General features: G+C 39.6%; 3 protein-coding genes across 3 annotated transcripts; 2 read left to right on the top strand and 1 right to left on the bottom strand.

The window, feature by feature from the left end:
- The first annotated feature begins 846 nt into the window (after nt 1-846).
- LOC113021701 (caveolin-2-like) lies at nt 847-3,317 on the top strand. The gene is made up of 3 exons (XM_026166411.1): nt 847-1,142; nt 1,719-1,906; nt 2,113-3,317. Exons 1-3 carry the CDS (start codon nt 990-992, stop codon nt 2,267-2,269), a joined length of 498 nt encoding a protein of 165 aa, XP_026022196.1. The 5' UTR covers nt 847-989; the 3' UTR covers nt 2,270-3,317.
- Nucleotides 3,318-4,808: 1,491 nt separating this feature from the next.
- cav3 (caveolin 3) lies at nt 4,809-7,498 on the top strand. Its single transcript, XM_026166409.1, has 2 exons — nt 4,809-5,081; nt 6,417-7,498. The coding sequence occupies exons 1-2, from the start codon at nt 4,965-4,967 to the stop codon at nt 6,756-6,758; spliced, it is 459 nt and encodes a 152-aa protein (XP_026022194.1). The 5' UTR covers nt 4,809-4,964; the 3' UTR covers nt 6,759-7,498.
- Nucleotides 7,499-10,499: 3,001 nt separating this feature from the next.
- Nucleotides 10,500-17,209, bottom strand: oxtra (oxytocin receptor a). The gene is made up of 2 exons (XM_026167970.1): nt 15,762-17,209; nt 10,500-10,825 (listed from the first exon to the last, which is right to left on the bottom strand). The coding sequence occupies exons 1-2, from the start codon at nt 16,687-16,689 to the stop codon at nt 10,572-10,574; spliced, it is 1,182 nt and encodes a 393-aa protein (XP_026023755.1). The 5' UTR covers nt 16,690-17,209; the 3' UTR covers nt 10,500-10,571.
- Between the last annotated feature and the right edge of the window lie 1,222 nt (nt 17,210-18,431).

The raw sequence follows: 18,431 nt of genomic DNA, 5'->3' as shown, positions 1-18,431 counted from the left end.
AGTGTGCTACATACCAGTCAATCCTCCTCACATCCTTTTATTTTGACATCTCTAACAAGACCAAGACTTGAAATAATTTTCAACACATAACCGGATAGACGGCTGTCTTCTTTTTCACAGAATATTAAGTCTTACAGATGCGACAGAGCTGTCTATGATCAAATCTGACACTCTTTACAGCACAGTTGTGCCCAGAATATTGAATTGAAAGATCCATTTGATTAATTCAGAGGGCAGTACCAAAGAACATGTTAAAAACATGCCTACGCCACACACTTAAGTGAAAGAAACCTTCAGCAATACATTTTTAAAGGTCAGGGGAGAAAAAGTCACAATAAAATATAGAAATACACTTAATATGATATGAAATCAATACATAAAGCTCACACTGTAATTTGATGCTTTGAAATGAATGAGGATTCATTTTGTGAGGACAATTTAAAGACTCTAAGGTTTGAGGGTTTTTTTTCTTGATACAAGGAGCCATGCTGAAGTTAAAAAAAAGTGACTACACAGGCACGGTTTTACAATAGACAAACGAATACAAAAAAAATCAATGGGACAGCTTACTTTATGCTGTGAGGGATAGGGACTGCTAGCAAGGAGCTGGTGATTTGGTGAGGAGTCTATATTTAATTGACCAACACTGCCAAACACTGTCGCTGTGATGAAGTAACTCTGTAATGTGAGTGCCAGAGTACTCCCCCTGATCATCACCCTGGCAATATTTAAGCAGGAAGTCAGGACTGATTTGATTCCACAAGTGATGGATATTTCTCATGCAGGCACAAATGAGACTTATAATGTAGTGTGTCACAAAATGTCAAAGCACGGCTGTAAAAGCCAATAAAGGCATTCCTCAACAGCAGTCAGTTCAGTCAGCAGAATACTATGTTCCACCTGGGTGCTAGCAACAAGCCAGCCGTCCTCCTGCTCATCCTCCCTGTTTTCGATGATACCATTCAGACACACAGCGCAGCTTATTGAACATGGAGGACGAAAGATTGAAAGACAAGAGACCATTGGGGGAACTGCTGGAAGTAAAGGTGGATGTTCACTCTGAAGCTCTGGACTTCATCCACAGTGACACGAGGCCTGTGATTTATGACAGGGATCCCAAAAAAGTCAACAGCAGTCTTAAGGTAACCAATGTGCAACCAGCAGAAACATGAGCAGAGAATACACAGTACAGGACACGAGACAGGGAGCACTAAATCTTAGTAACTAAATCTGTGTTTCAGATTTAGTTATTAAGCTGTTGTTGTACACGTGACTCATCCAATTAAAAAGTTTGTAAGAGTAAATTGTTATCCAGTTTGGATAAATTCAGTCCTTGTTTAAAACTTTCCTTATGCTTAATTTCCACTCAATGAAAGAGGAATTACCAGTTTAATAATAATAATGTGTTTCCCAATACTGACCTCAAGTGGACATATGCACACACTCTAATAGTGCTATTAGTGACATGTAAATGATTTTTTATTGTTAGTCATTAATAAAAATTGTGGAGTGAGTGTATTGAAATTTTACTGGAATCTGAGGGAGAGCATGGCAGAAATAGTTTTGGACCACTGTTATAAAGTATTGTTTTGTTTCTCTGATACAGTAACACATTCATTTACCTCATCTCTCATGATCATTTTCTGATATTTGTAACATGCAAACGGCATTCATGCCAGCATAGGAATCACTTACAGTCTCCCTGTTTGTGTCTGGAGGTCATGTTTGAGGATGTGATTGCAGAACCCCCCTCTGTGCGGAGCTTTGATAAAGTGTGGCTATGGAGTCACGCCCTGTTTGAGGTATCCAGACTATGGTGCTACCGATTCATCTCTCTCCTGCTGGCTGTGCCAGTCTCACTGGCAGCAGGGCTCCTCTTTGCTGTGCTCAGCTGCCTGCATATCTGGTAGGACGCTTACACTGTGACAAGCAGACTTACAGACAAGACTGAATAGCTGCACTAGTTTTCTGCTAAGTAAGAATCTTTAGGCAGAAATGGTTGTCACGTTTTCTCTGATACATTCAGGGGACTCTATCCAGGAGTCCAAAATGATTTTCACTTCCTTTTTATTAAATGAGCTCATATTTTGTCCTCTTCTTTGTGTCCTTCAGGTTGATCGTGCCATGTGTGCAGCTCCTTCTCATCAATATGCGCTGGGTTCAGACTGTGTGGGCCAGCATACTGAACATTTTTATCAGTCCATTCTTTACCAGTATTGGAAAGTGCTGTGGTCAAGTCACCATCCTTCTGGCAAAAGATGAAAACTGATGGAAGCACACTGTGTGGAAACGATTGGTTAAAACAGCAATTATGGCACATGAACAGCGGCGACAGACTGCATACTAATTCTGCTGGGAGGGAAATGATCATCTGTATTTTAACCATCTGTGATTATTCTGTTTTTATTCACTTATCGTGTAATTTGTCATGCTGAAATATATAATTAGTCTTCTGTTTTCTAAATATTATAGTGCATTATGCATAAAACCTTTTGGCTGTCTAGATAAGGGCAACACAAAAAGCATACACTGAGGGGAATTAATAAATAATAATTCAATAATAAATTATATTTAAACCTCCTTAATACACATGTAAAAGAATAATCCACTGAAAGCAAAGTGAATGACAAATATTGCAATTAATTTCCAATTTAATCCACCCATAAAATTTGAACTGATTATAAAAACAGATTAGGAGGTTAAGAGCTCTAGCAGAGCACTGGACAGTCCTCTGGATGGACTGATGTGTATGTGAGGTTAATGAAGACAATATGAATGCAATATGTAAAAAAAAAAAAAAGTTTCAACACCTGCTAACAACTTTTGGTTTAAGGTTTTGAATCCAGTTATATGCAGTAGTTTCTACTAAACAAGATGATAGCTGAAGGTGGAGACCAACAACTAATTTCACTCTGATTTATTTTTCTATGGAAAAAGGTTCCTCTGAATCTTCTTTTAGCTTGATTGGAAGTAACACGTTTATAACAGAAAGCCTCCTGTGTTAAATGTAGTGTAAATCGAAAGGAGTGGAAGTTTAAGAGCCAGAAGGTGTGCAACCTTGGAACCTGTCTGCCATTATCTGTGGATGATAGTCAAATACAGACCATCATCTGCATATTCAAATAGAGACCTCTGATTGCCTAGGCACCCAATCACATCTGCATATTCCAATTTAGATACACCAATTAACCTGACAAGCAAATTTTTGGACTGTAGAAGAAAGCCCAATTACCCATGCAGACATGCAGAACATGCAAAACTAACTATTGAACCAGCGTGCTTCCCCTTGTGTTTGAGAAATTAAAACAAATCTGTAAATGTTGTGATTCACCTCATTTGTACAGCTTGTAGGATCAAACCTAATATTTGATTAAACAAGTGTAAGAATTTATTGTTATTGGAAATTCATTTCATTATAAATCATATTTTGTATTTGTCTCAAGTTACACACCCAGCAGTGCTCATTGCAAAGGGAGCACCACCTGTGTGAGTAATATAACCTGAGCTAGTGATACCTACTCTACCCACTACATTCTATATGAGTCTAAATATAGGCATGAGACCCGCTTGTGTCTGTGTACATTAAGTGGAAGACAAGAGCCAGTGCAGTCTCAGCTAACTGCGCCGACACCCATGGAGGCAGAGGTATGCCCACCGTGACTCTCTGCAGAGCTATTTCTGTCCGTCTGCCTCAGTGCCAAGAATACACCCCTAATTGGCTTGGCACCCAATCACATGCACTCTGATCTCATTCCACCTCTCCCTCTTCATCTCCGTCTCTACCAACAGGAAACTGGGACAAGGAATGCCAGTCCTTCATCCACAGTCGAGCTTCCTGTACTTCTCTTACACGCAACTGTTTGAGATACATAGCAACACAGAGCTGCTGGTGCTGCTGGTGGTGCTAAGAGCCTTTGAAACAATTTTCATCACAGCAATCTCTGCGCTGCCTCCTATTCCCCACCTCCTTTTTTTGTTGCAGCAATAGTGTATGAGTTTGTTTAGGGAATATACTGATATAGAAAGCTATGACTGATAGCAACAACTGCAGAGCTTAGGAAAGACTGAAGCCTGTTTTATTTTGGGGACTATTGAATTTTATGTATTCGCTGTGACTAAATCAGAAGTATACGAGAAGGCTAAGGACATGCATTTGTGTGGGCTCGTCATGCTCTGTACCACAGCGTATGGAAAGTAATGACTGAGTCACATTGTTGTTATGATTACCATTATGAAAGTAAACATATTGATTAGAATATAAAAGCTAAATTGTTTTTGTTATCTATTTTCTGCCTTAGCCTCCAATGATGGAGCAGTATTTTCCTTAGTATTTGAGCACTCTGTTGTGTGTCAAAACCTTCCCGACAAGCCCTCTAAAAGAATATACAGTGCCTCAAATAATTTATAATACAAATTCTAAGCTGAGAAAAATAGGACATGGAGGATGAGTCTGAGTGTTAAGGTGAACATTAATTAATTACATTACCATTACATTAATGGAACAGAGTGCTGTTATCATTGATTGTTGACGTGCAAACATGTTAAAGTCAATCCTCTAAACTTAACTCCAGTCTTAAGACTGTGTGTAGTAACTAAAGCCACAGGATGAGACTTTCTGCCTCACTTTCGAGTGGAAGTTGGGGCCTCTGTGCAAACCCGGCCCAGTCAGCCCAACAACCCTGTGTGAAATGTGACACAACCCTGGGTTCTCCTTTAAGACATTCCTTTTATGTCTGTGTGCATTACATTGTGTGCAAGTGTGTGAGTGTAAACCTTCTCTGTGCGTGCGGGGTGGGGGGGGTCAGGCCTCCATTTTTACCAGGGCGTCTGCAGCAGCTGTCCCCTGGCATGTCAGCGGGAGCGGCACAGTAGTGATACCAGGTCAGAAGCGAACTGAGGCTGCTGCGCGCAGGTTGATTAAAGGTTTATCTTCACTTTCTTCATCCAGGACCTGCAGCCCGACCATGGCGGATCAGTACCAGTACAACACCAATGAGGAGAAGTTTGTGAAGGACAGCCACACCAAAGAGATAGATCTAATTAACAGAGATCCCAAGCAGATCAACGAGGACGTGGTGAAGGTTTGTGCAGCATGGACACGACACCCTGCCATTAACAGCTTTAAGAATCTGTCACCTGCTTTTGCATGTATGGAAATGTGGATTTTTTTTAAGTGGTTGCTGGAAAAAAAAGAAGTGATAACATATGAGTGTAACGGCAAAAAAAAAAAAAATAGACCAAGAGCTATTCCTGTTGCTTGTGCAGAACGCAAAGTTTATTTTAGGAAAGGGGCAGGACAGCCTGAAACTGATACACTGTGCCACGATGTGTTATTTAAGTTACTGTTTATACTGTGATTGTTGCCATGTGTTCACCACAAAATCCTTTATGTAAGGACAGAACCCACCATACTTTAGATTATATATTGTTTGACTTAAGGTAAACATTTAAACAATGAGGATTGTGATTGTGTGTAGTGTGTAAGCTCATGACTGATTTACAGGCTTGCTTTTGTCAGTTTTCAGAAAATTATACAACAGTAACTCATAATAACTGAAATATTTATCAAACTGTAAGGGCTATCTCTGATCCATTTACTCCTGCATAGATAGTACTTTTATTGATGAATTACCACTTATAATGTAATCCAATTCTTTGCTAACACTTCATATTCTTTGCTTTTTCATTAAACCAAAATGATTTATGATCCATGAAAACGCTATCCTTCAATTAGTCACAGAATCCTTCAGAGGATTTGACAGCTTATGTATGAACCACATGCGTGTTAGGTTTTTCTAAAATTACACTGCTTTTTGCTTTACATATGCCTCTAATAGTACTCTAATGCCTGAAATGGCCCAGACCATGCAGAAAAATATAGAACAGCAGTGCATTCATTCATTCATTTGTTCATTCAAAGTATAATCTCACCCCGCTATCTCTGCGGGAAACAGCCTTTTTACTCCCAAATTGATCATAACCAATGTTCTGGAAGCAAAGAAAATGCTTTAGATGTGGACATGATCACTTTCTAGCTTGAATAACATTTCATCACTGAGCCTGAGCTGAAAAAGCAGCCTACCAAGACTGCACTTTAGAAAACTAAAAACCAAATCAGACCAATGTAAAGTAGCTCTCATGAATTTTACACGAGTTTATCTTCGGTTTGTGCTGCAATAAAGCTTTTAGAATTATTACGATGCTGCATTAAACACACTCCTCAGTTTTTCTCTGTTTGAAAGGCACAAAGTGCTACAAACAGTTATTTTCTCTGCATGCGCCAACACTGCAGCTTTCTGAGGCATATGATTACTAATTATTAAGCATGTCATTGCCATGTGCGTGACGCTTGCTCTGAAAGCGTTGTTCTCTTGTGTATCGGTATTAATGAATGGCTTTTTAAAATGTCTTATTAGGTGGAGTTTGAGGATGTCATTGCAGAGCCTGATGGTACACACAGCCTGGATGGGGTGTGGAAGCTCAGCTACACCACTTTCACTGTTTCCAAATACTGGTGCTACCGCGTTTTGTCTGCTGTCTTTGGTATCCCCGTGGCCCTGCTCTGGGGCTTCCTGTTTGCCTGCATCTCCTTCTGCCACATCTGGGCTGTGGTGCCCTGCATCAAGAGCTGCCTGATTGAGTCGCAGTGCGTGAGCCGCATCTACTCCCTTTGCATCCAGACCTTCTGCGATCCCTTCTTTGAAGCCTTGGGCAAGATCTTCAGCAGTGTTCGCGTGGCACTGCGCAAAGAAGTCTAAGAACTCCTGCAGTAGTGTTTGTAGCGTGATCGGATGAAGCGTAGTATCTTTTTATACACCAGAAGACCAGACTTGGCATCTTGCTTGCTGCCTAATACTCTTCCTCCACCTTGACATGACATGTTGTTCCCCACCCTCCCAGTGTCTGACTCATCGATCTGAATCCTGACATGCCCACTGTGGGTTGTGCCAGCAGAAGTTCTGTGACAGCTGAAGCAGGCAGTGTGGTTCTCCGACAGCTCTGGCACTTCTGGAGAAAGGCCCTATCTAGATTCGATCGCCATCATGTATTATTTGTTACACAAAATGCTCGGACAATGTCTACTGGTTCACTGCACATGAAACGAACTTCACGACACTGCTGTAACCTGAGGATGCTGCTGCTTTATTGAATCGCATTTGGCCATCTTAAAATTGATGCTGTATGATCCTGCATCTGGAATTGTTTCACTTGAATTAAATGAATGTATCTTATTGTTAATACTTTAACGTGAGTGAAAGAATTTATCTTTGTCTGATCCGGTTTCTTTGTGTATTCTGATGTAATTTCCCCCTAATTTCTGATTAGTGTACAAAACATAGTAGTCGTTTTGAAGACTTACAAATGCATACATGTGTCGAACAGACACTTCCTCTATTCAAAGTGTGATGAGGTGAATAATAAAAATGCTTATTTGCGTATTTTAGTCAATTCTAAACATATATGTTGGAGTGAAGTAAAATTTCTTTGTGAGATCTGTGTTAATTTTTCACAGTGTTTTTCTTTTCTGGTTTTTTCTTTTCTTTTTTTTTAGACCTGCAGTCTGAGAAGCAAAAACATTACAAAAATACCTTAAACTGGACAGAAAATCGTTTTGCTGACTATGTTGCACCAGAGTTTGAGTGTATTGTGTGCATTTTTCAAAACCTTCTGAGAGGCGTCAGAAAATATCTGAGCCTAACATCTGTTTCACTGATACTGTCCTTCTGGAAGAGGTGACCTGTGACCTGTGACCCACCAGAGGTTGCTGTTGTGTATCTTTCATGTGCTTTTCTTTTGTGTCTGAGATCCACGATCAATAATTCATTGTCACCACACTCATTTCTTCTTAGCTATAAACCACTTTTGTATAGTCCACATACTATAATACTGAGAAATAGCAGACTCTTCAAGACATTATCACACTGTTTAATGCCTTATGTAGTTATGCAACCACATTTTATTAAAACAAAAAGGCTTTAATCACTTTCATTTTACTAGAATGATGCTCTTAATTTGTAAGACTTAATTAGGTTAAGCTCTCATCACACATTTTAATAACCAAGACACACATTTTAAACTCACAGACTTTAGTAAACATATGTTTACTGCAAGATTAAACCTTTTCACAGATTTTTACAATTCTCACACTGAATTGTCAGGTTGAATCCACTGGAAAGCAGATTAAAAGGAAATGCAGGGCTTTATTTTCAAAAACAAATTTTCAGTTTCATGAGCACAAAATTAATGCTGCTGAATCACTGGAAAAAAGGGCAGTTAGCAAGTAAAGTATAAAATATAAATACTCATTTTCTAAGTTTTTCATTTACATATTTTTTCTGCCTTTTGCGAAACATAAATTAAAAAAGCAGAATCACACACACTGATTGGCCTCCATATTTATTTTTAATTAATGTACCCATAAAGTACTTGTGAATGAGCAGTTATTGATGTGGTCAATAACCGCTCATTTATGAGTCATTTAATAATAATGGTTCCATTAGTGGCTTTAAACATTAGCACAGTAACAAGGCTACGAATGACTGAATCCACACATATGTATACCTGTTTAATAGAAAGATTGGCCTTTGCATTAGGTACACCTTGCTAGTACATGTTAGATTGCTTTTTGCCTTCAGAACTGCAGTAATGGTTTGTGGCACAGTTTCAGCAAGGTGCTGAATCATTCCTTGGAGATTTTGCTCCACATTGACATGATAGCATCACACAGCTGCTGCAGATTTGCTGGCTGCGCATTCATGATGAAAATCTCTCATTCCATCATATCTCTAAGGTGCTCTACTGCACTGCGATTTGGTGACTGTGGAGGCCATTTGAGTACAGTGAACTCATTGTCATGGTCAAGAAACCAGTTTGAGATGAGTTGAACTTGTGCCATGGTGCATTATCCTGCTGGAAGCAGTCATCAGCAGATGGATAACTGTGGTCATAAAGTGATACGGTTGGCAGCAATACTCGGGTAACTTTTGGGGGGGAGAGAGTGTCAACAAAATGACCACCAGCCACTTATTCTGTTTCACTATATGCCACTCGTGACACTCTTAATTTCCCAATAAGTTGGGGATAAATAAAATGATTGGAATCTGAATCCGTCACAATCATCAGAGCAAACAATGTTTTTTCCAATCTTCCATTGTGCAATTTTGGTGGGTCGGTGTAAACTGTAGCCTCGATTTCCTGTTCTTGGATGACAGGAGTGGCATCTACAGTAGTATGATCTTCTTCTTCATCCTGATGCTCGGTTCCAACTCCAGCAGGTTGTCTTGATCAAATCCACATGCCTAAATACATTGAATTGCTGCCATGTGATTAATTGATTCAATATTTGCATTAATGAGCATTTGAACAGTTGTACCTGAAAAAGTGGCCAATTAGTGTTCAAGGTAAATATTAGCCTACTCAAATCCATCATTTTGACTCTTCAAGATTAAATCTAAAGCTTGGCTCGATCAGTATAAGGCAGCTGAATAATAATGAAGCTCGCCTTTTACACATCTGAGGGATGTTGCTGTACTTTCAGTATTATTTATTCATATTTAATTATAATATTCATTGTATCATACAGTTTTGGCTTTTCATTCAAGTCCCTTCTGACTACCAGTATTGATAACCATTGTGCTGCAATTAACAAATCCAGACTGTCAACACGTCAGAGTTATTTAGTCACAGCTTGTTTTATTTTCATGTCATGCAGCAACTGTTGCCTTCAGGTATCTGACAGAAACATGAGTCACTCATTAGTGTATAAAGTCTCAACCAGGTCAGGTCTCAACCCTATACTGAATTTTGGGGCTGAAACAGGATGTTCCCAACTTGAATGTTATGCCAAGAATCTTTTTAGACTCCTTTCAGGAGGCGAAAGGAAAACTAACCAGCTGTGTTTAAATAATTTTATCATAAGTGTATTTTTGGTTGCTTTCATTCTTTATTTTTTTAATATGTTTTTTGAAAATATTTACCAGTGACAGGCATCTCACATCTAACAAGAACTCAAGTAACATTTTACATGTTTTACAGGTATGCAGTCCACTGAAAATGTGACAAAATGAACAATGTGGTGCGCAGTATTTACAACAGAAGAACAATTTCATCATAACACAACATGACAAGTAGGATCCAGAAGCTCTGCTGGTGACACTAACTGAACCCATGCTGTGGCTGACGGCGCTTAGAAGCTTTGTAAAGACTGTACTTTTTCTGCATTGCAAACATATACTGTACATCTAAAATGAAAAGTGTAAGAAGAAAATACAACAAAAAATCAGCTGAAGATACAGCTTAGTCTGTGATTATCTCTCTGTGAGTTTTAAAGAGCAACGCTTTACCCCCTAGGAATACTCAGCTGAAGATTTCCTTTTATCACAATTCTTTTCCCACTTCACTCTGATATAAAACAGAAAAAAAATTAAGACTTTTGTTGTCTTCCCACTTCTAAACATCAAGCATCAGTGAGGAGGCATTAAAGAAATCAAACTGCTGGATATTTTATGGTCGACAGCACGTAGTGAAAGGCTGAGGGCACAGCGCAAGGAGGGGAATGGAGGGCCCGGGGCTTATGTGGTAGAAGTCTGTGTGATGCTCCTCTGACTGCTAGTGCTCTTAATGGCAAAGGTTGAAGAGTTGCTCTTGTGACTGGAGTTAAAGTCACGCTCACAGTGGCACTGGGATGACTTGAGGTAGCGGGTGGAACAGCAAAGAAGATTCTGCCTAAGATCCTGGAACAGATGCCCGGCAAAGCACATATAGATCCAGGGGTTGCAGCAGCTGTTGAGGCTGGCCAGCAGCATGGAGATAATGAAGGGCATGGCTGCGTGTGGGGAGAGAGAAAAGTTACAAAGATGAAAGATTTATGCCAAGTCTGGACTGAAAGGCAGCTTGTTTACTCTGTGAAATTTTGTATTCTAGCAAATAAGATGCTGTTGACTGGCTGACAGTGCGGTACAGCTGTCTTTATCCCAGTAGAGTTTTTTCACAGTGGATATTTTCATGTCTCACAAAAGCCTATGAGGTACCGTGTTACACTGATATTGACCATAACTGTGTGATATTTAAAATAAATATTGATATCATGTTCAATTCTATTCTATTCTTTTTATAGTGTGACAAATCACAAAAACAATCACTTCAAGGCACTTTATATCGTAAGGTAAAGCCCCTGCAATAATAGAGAAAAAAGCACAACAATCAGACACTATGAGCAAGTACGTGGCGACAGTGGGAAGGAAAAACTCCCTTTCAACAAGAAGAAATCAACAGAACAAGACTCAGGGGGGACAGTCAGCTGGAGGTGAGGATGTGTTGATAATATTGAAATATCTGCATTTTTTCTTCTTGAAATCTTTTGTGCATTTTCCTTCATATCATCATATTATGAGTTTAATTCATTTGCTAAAACAAACAAACAAACTTACAAACTGAAAGATACTTTTTTTTTTATAATAAAGTTAATGATGGGGTAAAAAATTTGATATGATGACAGCCACAGACTAAACCAACCTGCAGTCATCTGTAATTTTTGCTTGGCTTCCTTTAAAAAATAAAAATAAAATTGCTTGTGCCGACACATTTAACATATTCCTGGAGATGCATTCCTGCTGAAAACAGCTCCTGTTTCAGGATGCTGGCAGAGTGAGAAGGGGGAATATACAACACAAAGAATTGAAATGGTGAATTATTTAAAGAAGAAAAGTGATGACTTTCTGAAACAAAGGGAATTCCTGCAAAGAGGAACAGTTAGAATAAGAGAAGTGAAAATGGCTCCCCTGCAGTGTCATTATGATACCTTACACTAAGTAATCTGCAGAAGCGTGCAAAATGAAGTTTACACCTTTCACATGACATTTAACAAATGTATGGAATATATATAATTACTTTACACCCTGTATTTAACCTCATCTCACTGATTGCTGATCTTTTCTTCAGTGTGTTTATGCTCCTCCCGTTTTCATGTTGTCTTTAATGACAATTTCTAAGCTTGAAAGAAAGAAAAAAATCAATGTAAATGCTCTTTGGAAGGGTGTGAAAGTCACATGCATGATTAAAGGTAGCCATTAAGGGCTGGATTTATGACTCAAAGAACTCCTTTTAGAGGGTCATGGATGTTACGATTTGAGCAATAGTGTGTGAAACAGCCAGAGCATAATATCAGCTGGAGCAGTTTTCAGACATTTATTATCAGAGCAGTGAGAGCACGGCCTGCACTGATGCTGAATAATATCAGGAACTACTCCCAAAAAGGCTTTAATAAATTAGCTCCTGGTGTCTTTCACAAGGAAATAATAAATCACTCAGCAAATGAAAAGAATAAGAAGCGTCATCTCCTGGGTGGTACATCTGTCTGGCTGCCACAACTGATAATAGCCTTCTCAGCAATTCATTACTGAGATGACCTAATGCTGAGTCTTTTTTCCTGTGGGCAAACAAACATCAGCAGTAATCTCATTTTGATTATTACAATATGTGATATTTATGAGTAAATTGCATTTTTCTCTTCACATCTTGTCCTTTAAAAAGTGTAACACTTGGAGATTGAACAATGGGGCTTTGTGTTCCTCAAGCTCTTAATCAATAGTATATAGAGTGTGAGCCGGTGTCTGAGGGCAGCAGGCTCAGTGGGGAGATGTTTGTGTTAAATTTTCTTTCTGGTTTTTTTTGGGGGGGTGGGGTGATTCTGTGAGTGTCTGACTCAGGCTTTAACCTTCTTCTGTTTTTGTCCTCTACATAATGAAATCTGTCTGGTTGTTAAATGTGAAATCACAGATGCTGCTGATGTCCTTCTAGCAAACCTGAGAGGAATGGGACATTTTAGTATCCTATGACATTTCCAGAAATAGCCTTGATAAGCCTAACCAGGTGCTAAAAATGGTCAAATTCTCATCTGTGAAAGGTCCTGTCTCCTTAACATGAATAATAACGCTGACATCTCAGTAGTTTGGGAGGAATTTGGAAAAAGACTGACTAGCTTTGAGGACATATTCATACACTAAATGTGTGTATGCTGCACAACCATATACAGCATACAAATGCTTTGTTCAAATGACAGCAAGGGAATACTTTGGTTTCTTTGCAAGCTAAGCGAGAGAAGATGGATATCACTGTGCTGTCTGCACTGGAGCTGCTTTGCTGAACGTAGTCTAAGGAGCTTGGAAAGAAAAGCGACTGGATTTCGTCAAGTTTCTTGAACACGTTTCACCTCTCATCTGAGAAACTTCTTCAGTTACAAGACCAAATGGTGGAGAGTCCCAAATTTTAAGCCCTAGTCGGAGTTGTTCCTTAATAAGACATCCCCTCTGTTCAAAGATAGTCGTTCACAGTGGACATAAATGGCTTCTTTTACTCCTCTTTCAAACCATCTCTGTCCAAAATGTGAAAAATAGCATCCTTGAAAGAGTGACCTTTGTCCTTTAGATACAGATGTACAGCTGAGTCTTGTCCTGTTGAGGTGGCTCTTCTATGTCGTGCCATGCATTTATGGAGAGGCTGTTTGGTTTCTCTAATGTAGAGGTCTGAGCACTCCACGCTGCACTGCACAGAATCCACTACATTGTTTAGCTTGTTTGGGAGTTTTGTCCTTGGGATGAGCCAGTTTTGTCTGAGTGTGTGGCTGGATCGGAAGTGCACTGGGATGTTGTGTTTGGAGAAGATTCTCCTGAGTTTCTCTTGATAAACCTGCTTCATAAGGCATGACAATGTTGTTGGCTCATGTGATGAGGCAAATGATTCAACGACCCTCTTAAGGGACACTCCCACTAGGGCTTAAATACCTGGGACTCTCCATAATTTGGTCTTAGAACTGAAGAAGCTTCTCAAATGAGACGTGAAACATCTACAAGAAACTTAGGGAAGTCTAATCCATTGTATGATCCTTACTAATCGTCCAGTGTAATACAAAGCACAATCTGTCATCTCCTTGTATCCCAACCAAATATTAGATTAAAGAAATTAATGATTAAACCATTTGAAAACTGACAACCATTTGCTGATTCTTTTTAAAACATATATTAAATGAACTGACTCTTCCTGTTGTTTCTTAAGCAGTCTGGTCTGGGTTAACGTAAAAATTTTTTATTATGACTTAAAGGAAAAGTGTATCTGCACACGCACACATGGATGGCATTCCTGTCTGCCTTTTGTGCATGAACACTGGCGTGTGTCACTGCCAGTTCTGCCCTTTCTGAGTGCTGTTCACTTTCAATCATCAACCTGTACTGATGGAGCCTTCTGCAAAAGAAAATAAATGAATCACTTCATTTTCCATTCACAGGATCAAGCACTCTTTTCTCGCTTCTCTGACGCTGACTACGGTGCCCTTACACCAATTAGCCTTTTCAGCAAACTATCGAGCAATAAGCCTCTTATTTTAAAACTTAAGTGTAAGTATAAACATCTGGTGTGAACAATGAAGCTTAAGGAAGTTCCGGTCAGCCGAACCCTTTAATGCAAACCCACAGAAGCAGAAGAACAGAAAGAACCGTAACACCAGAGAATGTGTCCCATTTACTAAGGGGGGCATCATGACAGTTTCTTTTATCTTATTGTGCTGTGTGGAAAAGGACACATTTTTCATGGTCACTAAAGAACACATGATTTAGTGACAAAAAACAAACAAACAGATTTTGCAATGCCCTTTGGCTGTTTATTTTTACTCACAATGAGATGCAAGCACATTATTTTGCAACTCTCTCGGGTTAATGGCTGAAATTTAATTTCCTTAATCACCAAGGTGATAGATATGTGCTTTTAATCTTTTCTGCTTAAAGAATGTCGCTCAGATGTGCAAATGTATTGTGACTCGTTAAAGCTTATGATGTTGAGTGGGTGTGGACACAGTCCCGCAGATCCATACACACTGAGACCAAATACAGTAGATGGCTGTTTAGTGGCCATTGTGGCTAAATGTCAGTGTACCCCACCGGCGCAAATGAAAGCTGCTGAGCGCGTGGTGGTGCACACTAATTTGGTTAATGATTAGCAATCACTCAGTCTCTGCAGTGCAGGGAGGCTCAAAATAAACTTGAAAAACTCTGCTTTGCCCTGATGTTTCTAACCGCAAAAACGTGTATTATGAGATGAGAAAACATTACTGAAAACAGTAGAATGAATTCACTGGTTTCCTGCCTAGAATGTGCCAGTCACAGGATGGCAATACACATTTAAACCTTTTAATTACGTACTCCCAGGTGCATCAGTGGTAATGATATTAATGGTAATTTTGTTAAAATCACGTGAATATCTCACATTGGCTTTGCGCTTCCAAACGTTTATGTGAAACTCTTTCCTCGTTTTTTGACTACGATGACCTGGATGACTGAGAACCTTCACAGACATCTTTCCTCGTTTTGTTTTCTTTGCGTTTGTTTCACCGTAAGACCTCTACCCAGTCTTTACCCCACCCTGTACAGTTTGCCGTTCTAGTAAAAACAGAACCAGGTTTTCTTTGAGTCATTATAAAACGTAAGGCACGAAGCACCCGAGCACGCACGGCTTAAATTGTGTTTTCTTTCTCAGTCTGTTTCAACTAACTCGAGCTCTGGTGCACAAATTAACGAGGAACAGATTAAAAATAAATAAATAAATAAATATATTTTATTGTCATTTGTAAATACTGTGTGGATGGTGCGTAACGGAGTGATGGGAATAGCATGTTTTAAATTAATGTAAGTGCGTAAGGACGCGTGGAGTACGATATCCTTTGCGCACTGCCGCGCACTTGGCATATTATTAAACTTAAACATTGATCCTACCCTCACGGGGGGCTGCTGGATCCCACGCAGACCACATCTGAACTGAGAAAAAGGGGGTCCAGCAGACGATGTAAGCCACCACGATCACAAAAGTCATCTTCACTGTCGTGATCTTCGCCTTGGAGATGAGCTTTACGCTGCTTACACGGGCCAGTGTGTTGCTTTTGGTGGTTTTAGGCGTCAGGTTTATGCACTGCTCCCGTCTGGTTTTCAGTTTAAAGTTTTGCCATATTTTAAAGCTTATTAACCCATAACAAATGCTCAGTATGGCCACTGGAATTATGTATATGGTAAGGCTGATCCATGTGATGTAAGCTTTGGCTCCCCAAGGTTTCACGAAGTCGCCCCAGCAGTCATACACCCCTGACCCGGCCGAGCCAACCTCCCTCAGGGAAAAGATGAACATCTGGGGGATACTGAAGAGCAGACTCAGGATCCAGGAAAATATGACATATAAACGGTCTTTTCTCCTGTGCAAAGAACGGAGGGGCTGACAAATTGCCAAACACCTGTCTATAGACATCAAAACTAACATATAAGTGGAGGCGAACATCCCAACGACCTGCAGGTATTTCACCAACCGGCACAAGATGTCTGGTCCATAGAACCGAAATGTAATGTCCCAGATAAGTTGAGGGAGAACTTGAAATATCGCCACAACCAGATCGGCGATGCTCAGGTGTTTCATAAAATAATACATACGAGACTGGCTGTGTTTGGTTGTGTGGATAGCCAACAGGACGCACAGGTTACCCGCGAGCGCCAGAAAGAGGACCAAGGCGAGCACAGTCACCTCCACCCTCGCCACTTCTTCATTCCGCTTCAAGGGGTTTGTCTGATTCAAACCACCGGTTCCGTTAATGAGACTCGAGTTCCTCCAAGATTCATTGAATTGCCAAATGTCACTTTCATTTGAAATACTTTCCATTGCTGCAGTCTCGTCCTCCGCAGATGCGTCAGAGTTGTGCAGTCATGCAATAGCTGAAAGAGTCACCTGGAGGGTCTTTAAGTCTTCCGTGAGTCCTCACCAGTGGCAAGACATAACCCTGCTCAAAAATGTTTCCTTAATAATAAAGAAAGGAACTCGTTCTTTGAATCTCAATCACCCATACATTTCCCCCTCTGAAAGCAGGATATGAGTGTGAGAGGGAAGCAAATGTTTCCACTTATCTAAATCATATAGAACAGTTCACAAAAAGTCCATTGAAAAAGAAACGTCAGCTGAAGAAGGGAATAGTAGCGACCAACAACAGGATCTAAAATATAAGGATCTCACTGGTCAAAGTAACATCCCAAAACAAAAATCATTCTTTCTCAATTAAGAGGCTGTGGTCTTGAAAATATACATTCATCTGATTTCAAAATTAAGATTAAGGCTTGCAAATTAAAATGTTACAGAGAGGGGCGAAAAGCTATAGAAATGGAAAGCTCCACCATGATCTGTGGTAAGAATCCGAATGACCGGCACTACAGCATAAGCCCCTATTATAAGATTCCCAGTTCAGTAAAAACAGACAACAGCCTTACTCATCACCAACACTACCACTAGGTGGCTATATGCACTATTCAGTAGTAACGTCGATGGTGTTTGCAGCTCAGAGGACCAACTCTCCTCCAGATCTGCAATAAATCACGGAGCTCATTTTATAACCAACCAGCCTCATTCATCATCATCATCATCATCAACTTTATTTATAAAGCACTTTAAAACAACCACAGCTGACACAAAGTGCTGTACATTGGAACTGTAAAATAAAATTACATGAGATATAAATAAAAAACAAATAAAAGAAGAGTGAAATCATTAATTAAATAACTACTGCATTAAAAAAGAAACTAAGTCTCACTGAGGTTAAAAGCCAAGGAATAAAAGTGGGTTTTAAGACGTGATTTTCTCATTGATGAAGATTGTTTGTTGTCAGATTTAATATCAAGAAAGCTATGAAGAAAACACTAGCTCCAAACTGAAGTCTGATATAGAAGATATATTAAGCTGTTTTCATATTTCGAAACCGCCTGGGAAGTCAGAGTGAAATATGTTTTTATTCTGCTGGAGACCTGAAGGGATCCTGACGTCAAGACACCCAGAGTCAAATTTTGGAACAGCTAGAAAAGTAAACATGTGTTTAATAAACACAAGCTCATTCACAGGCTAAATGTGAGTGCAGGCACATACGGGTGAATAACTTTAAAAAAAATTGTACCATAAAACACATTTGTATAACTTAAAATCAGAAACGTGTTGATTGTACGTATGAAATGACATTTAAAAAAGAAAAAGAAAGCAATTCATTTTTATAAGGCACGCCATAAATGGTAATAGTTTCAGTCTTGTGACATCATCTTCGCCCTTTGAAGCTGATCTGGCTATGAATGGGAGGAAATGCTGGCTGGCATATGAAATGTCTGAAGCACAAGCTGTTTAGGAGAGGCACTGAGACCTGACAAAGAGCTATTCTTAAAGGCACCTTGGTGCTCTCAGCATATGCTTTTTATTGGCCTGAATCAAAAGGCATCTTAGACCAGATGCATGACTCGGCTGCTTTAAGTTTTGGAAATGTCTTCCTGATTTTCTAAGGGTCACTTTAAACTGTCCAGTAGGACAAGAATAACACTGGTTTTGCTTATGTGACCAGCATTCTTCTTCTTTTATTCTTCTTTCTATAATCA

Source organism: Astatotilapia calliptera, chromosome 5 (assembly GCF_900246225.1).
Source record: "Astatotilapia calliptera chromosome 5, fAstCal1.2, whole genome shotgun sequence".
NCBI lineage: Eukaryota > Metazoa > Chordata > Actinopteri > Cichliformes > Cichlidae > Astatotilapia > Astatotilapia calliptera.
This window is presented reverse-complemented; position numbering and strand designations above follow the sequence as displayed.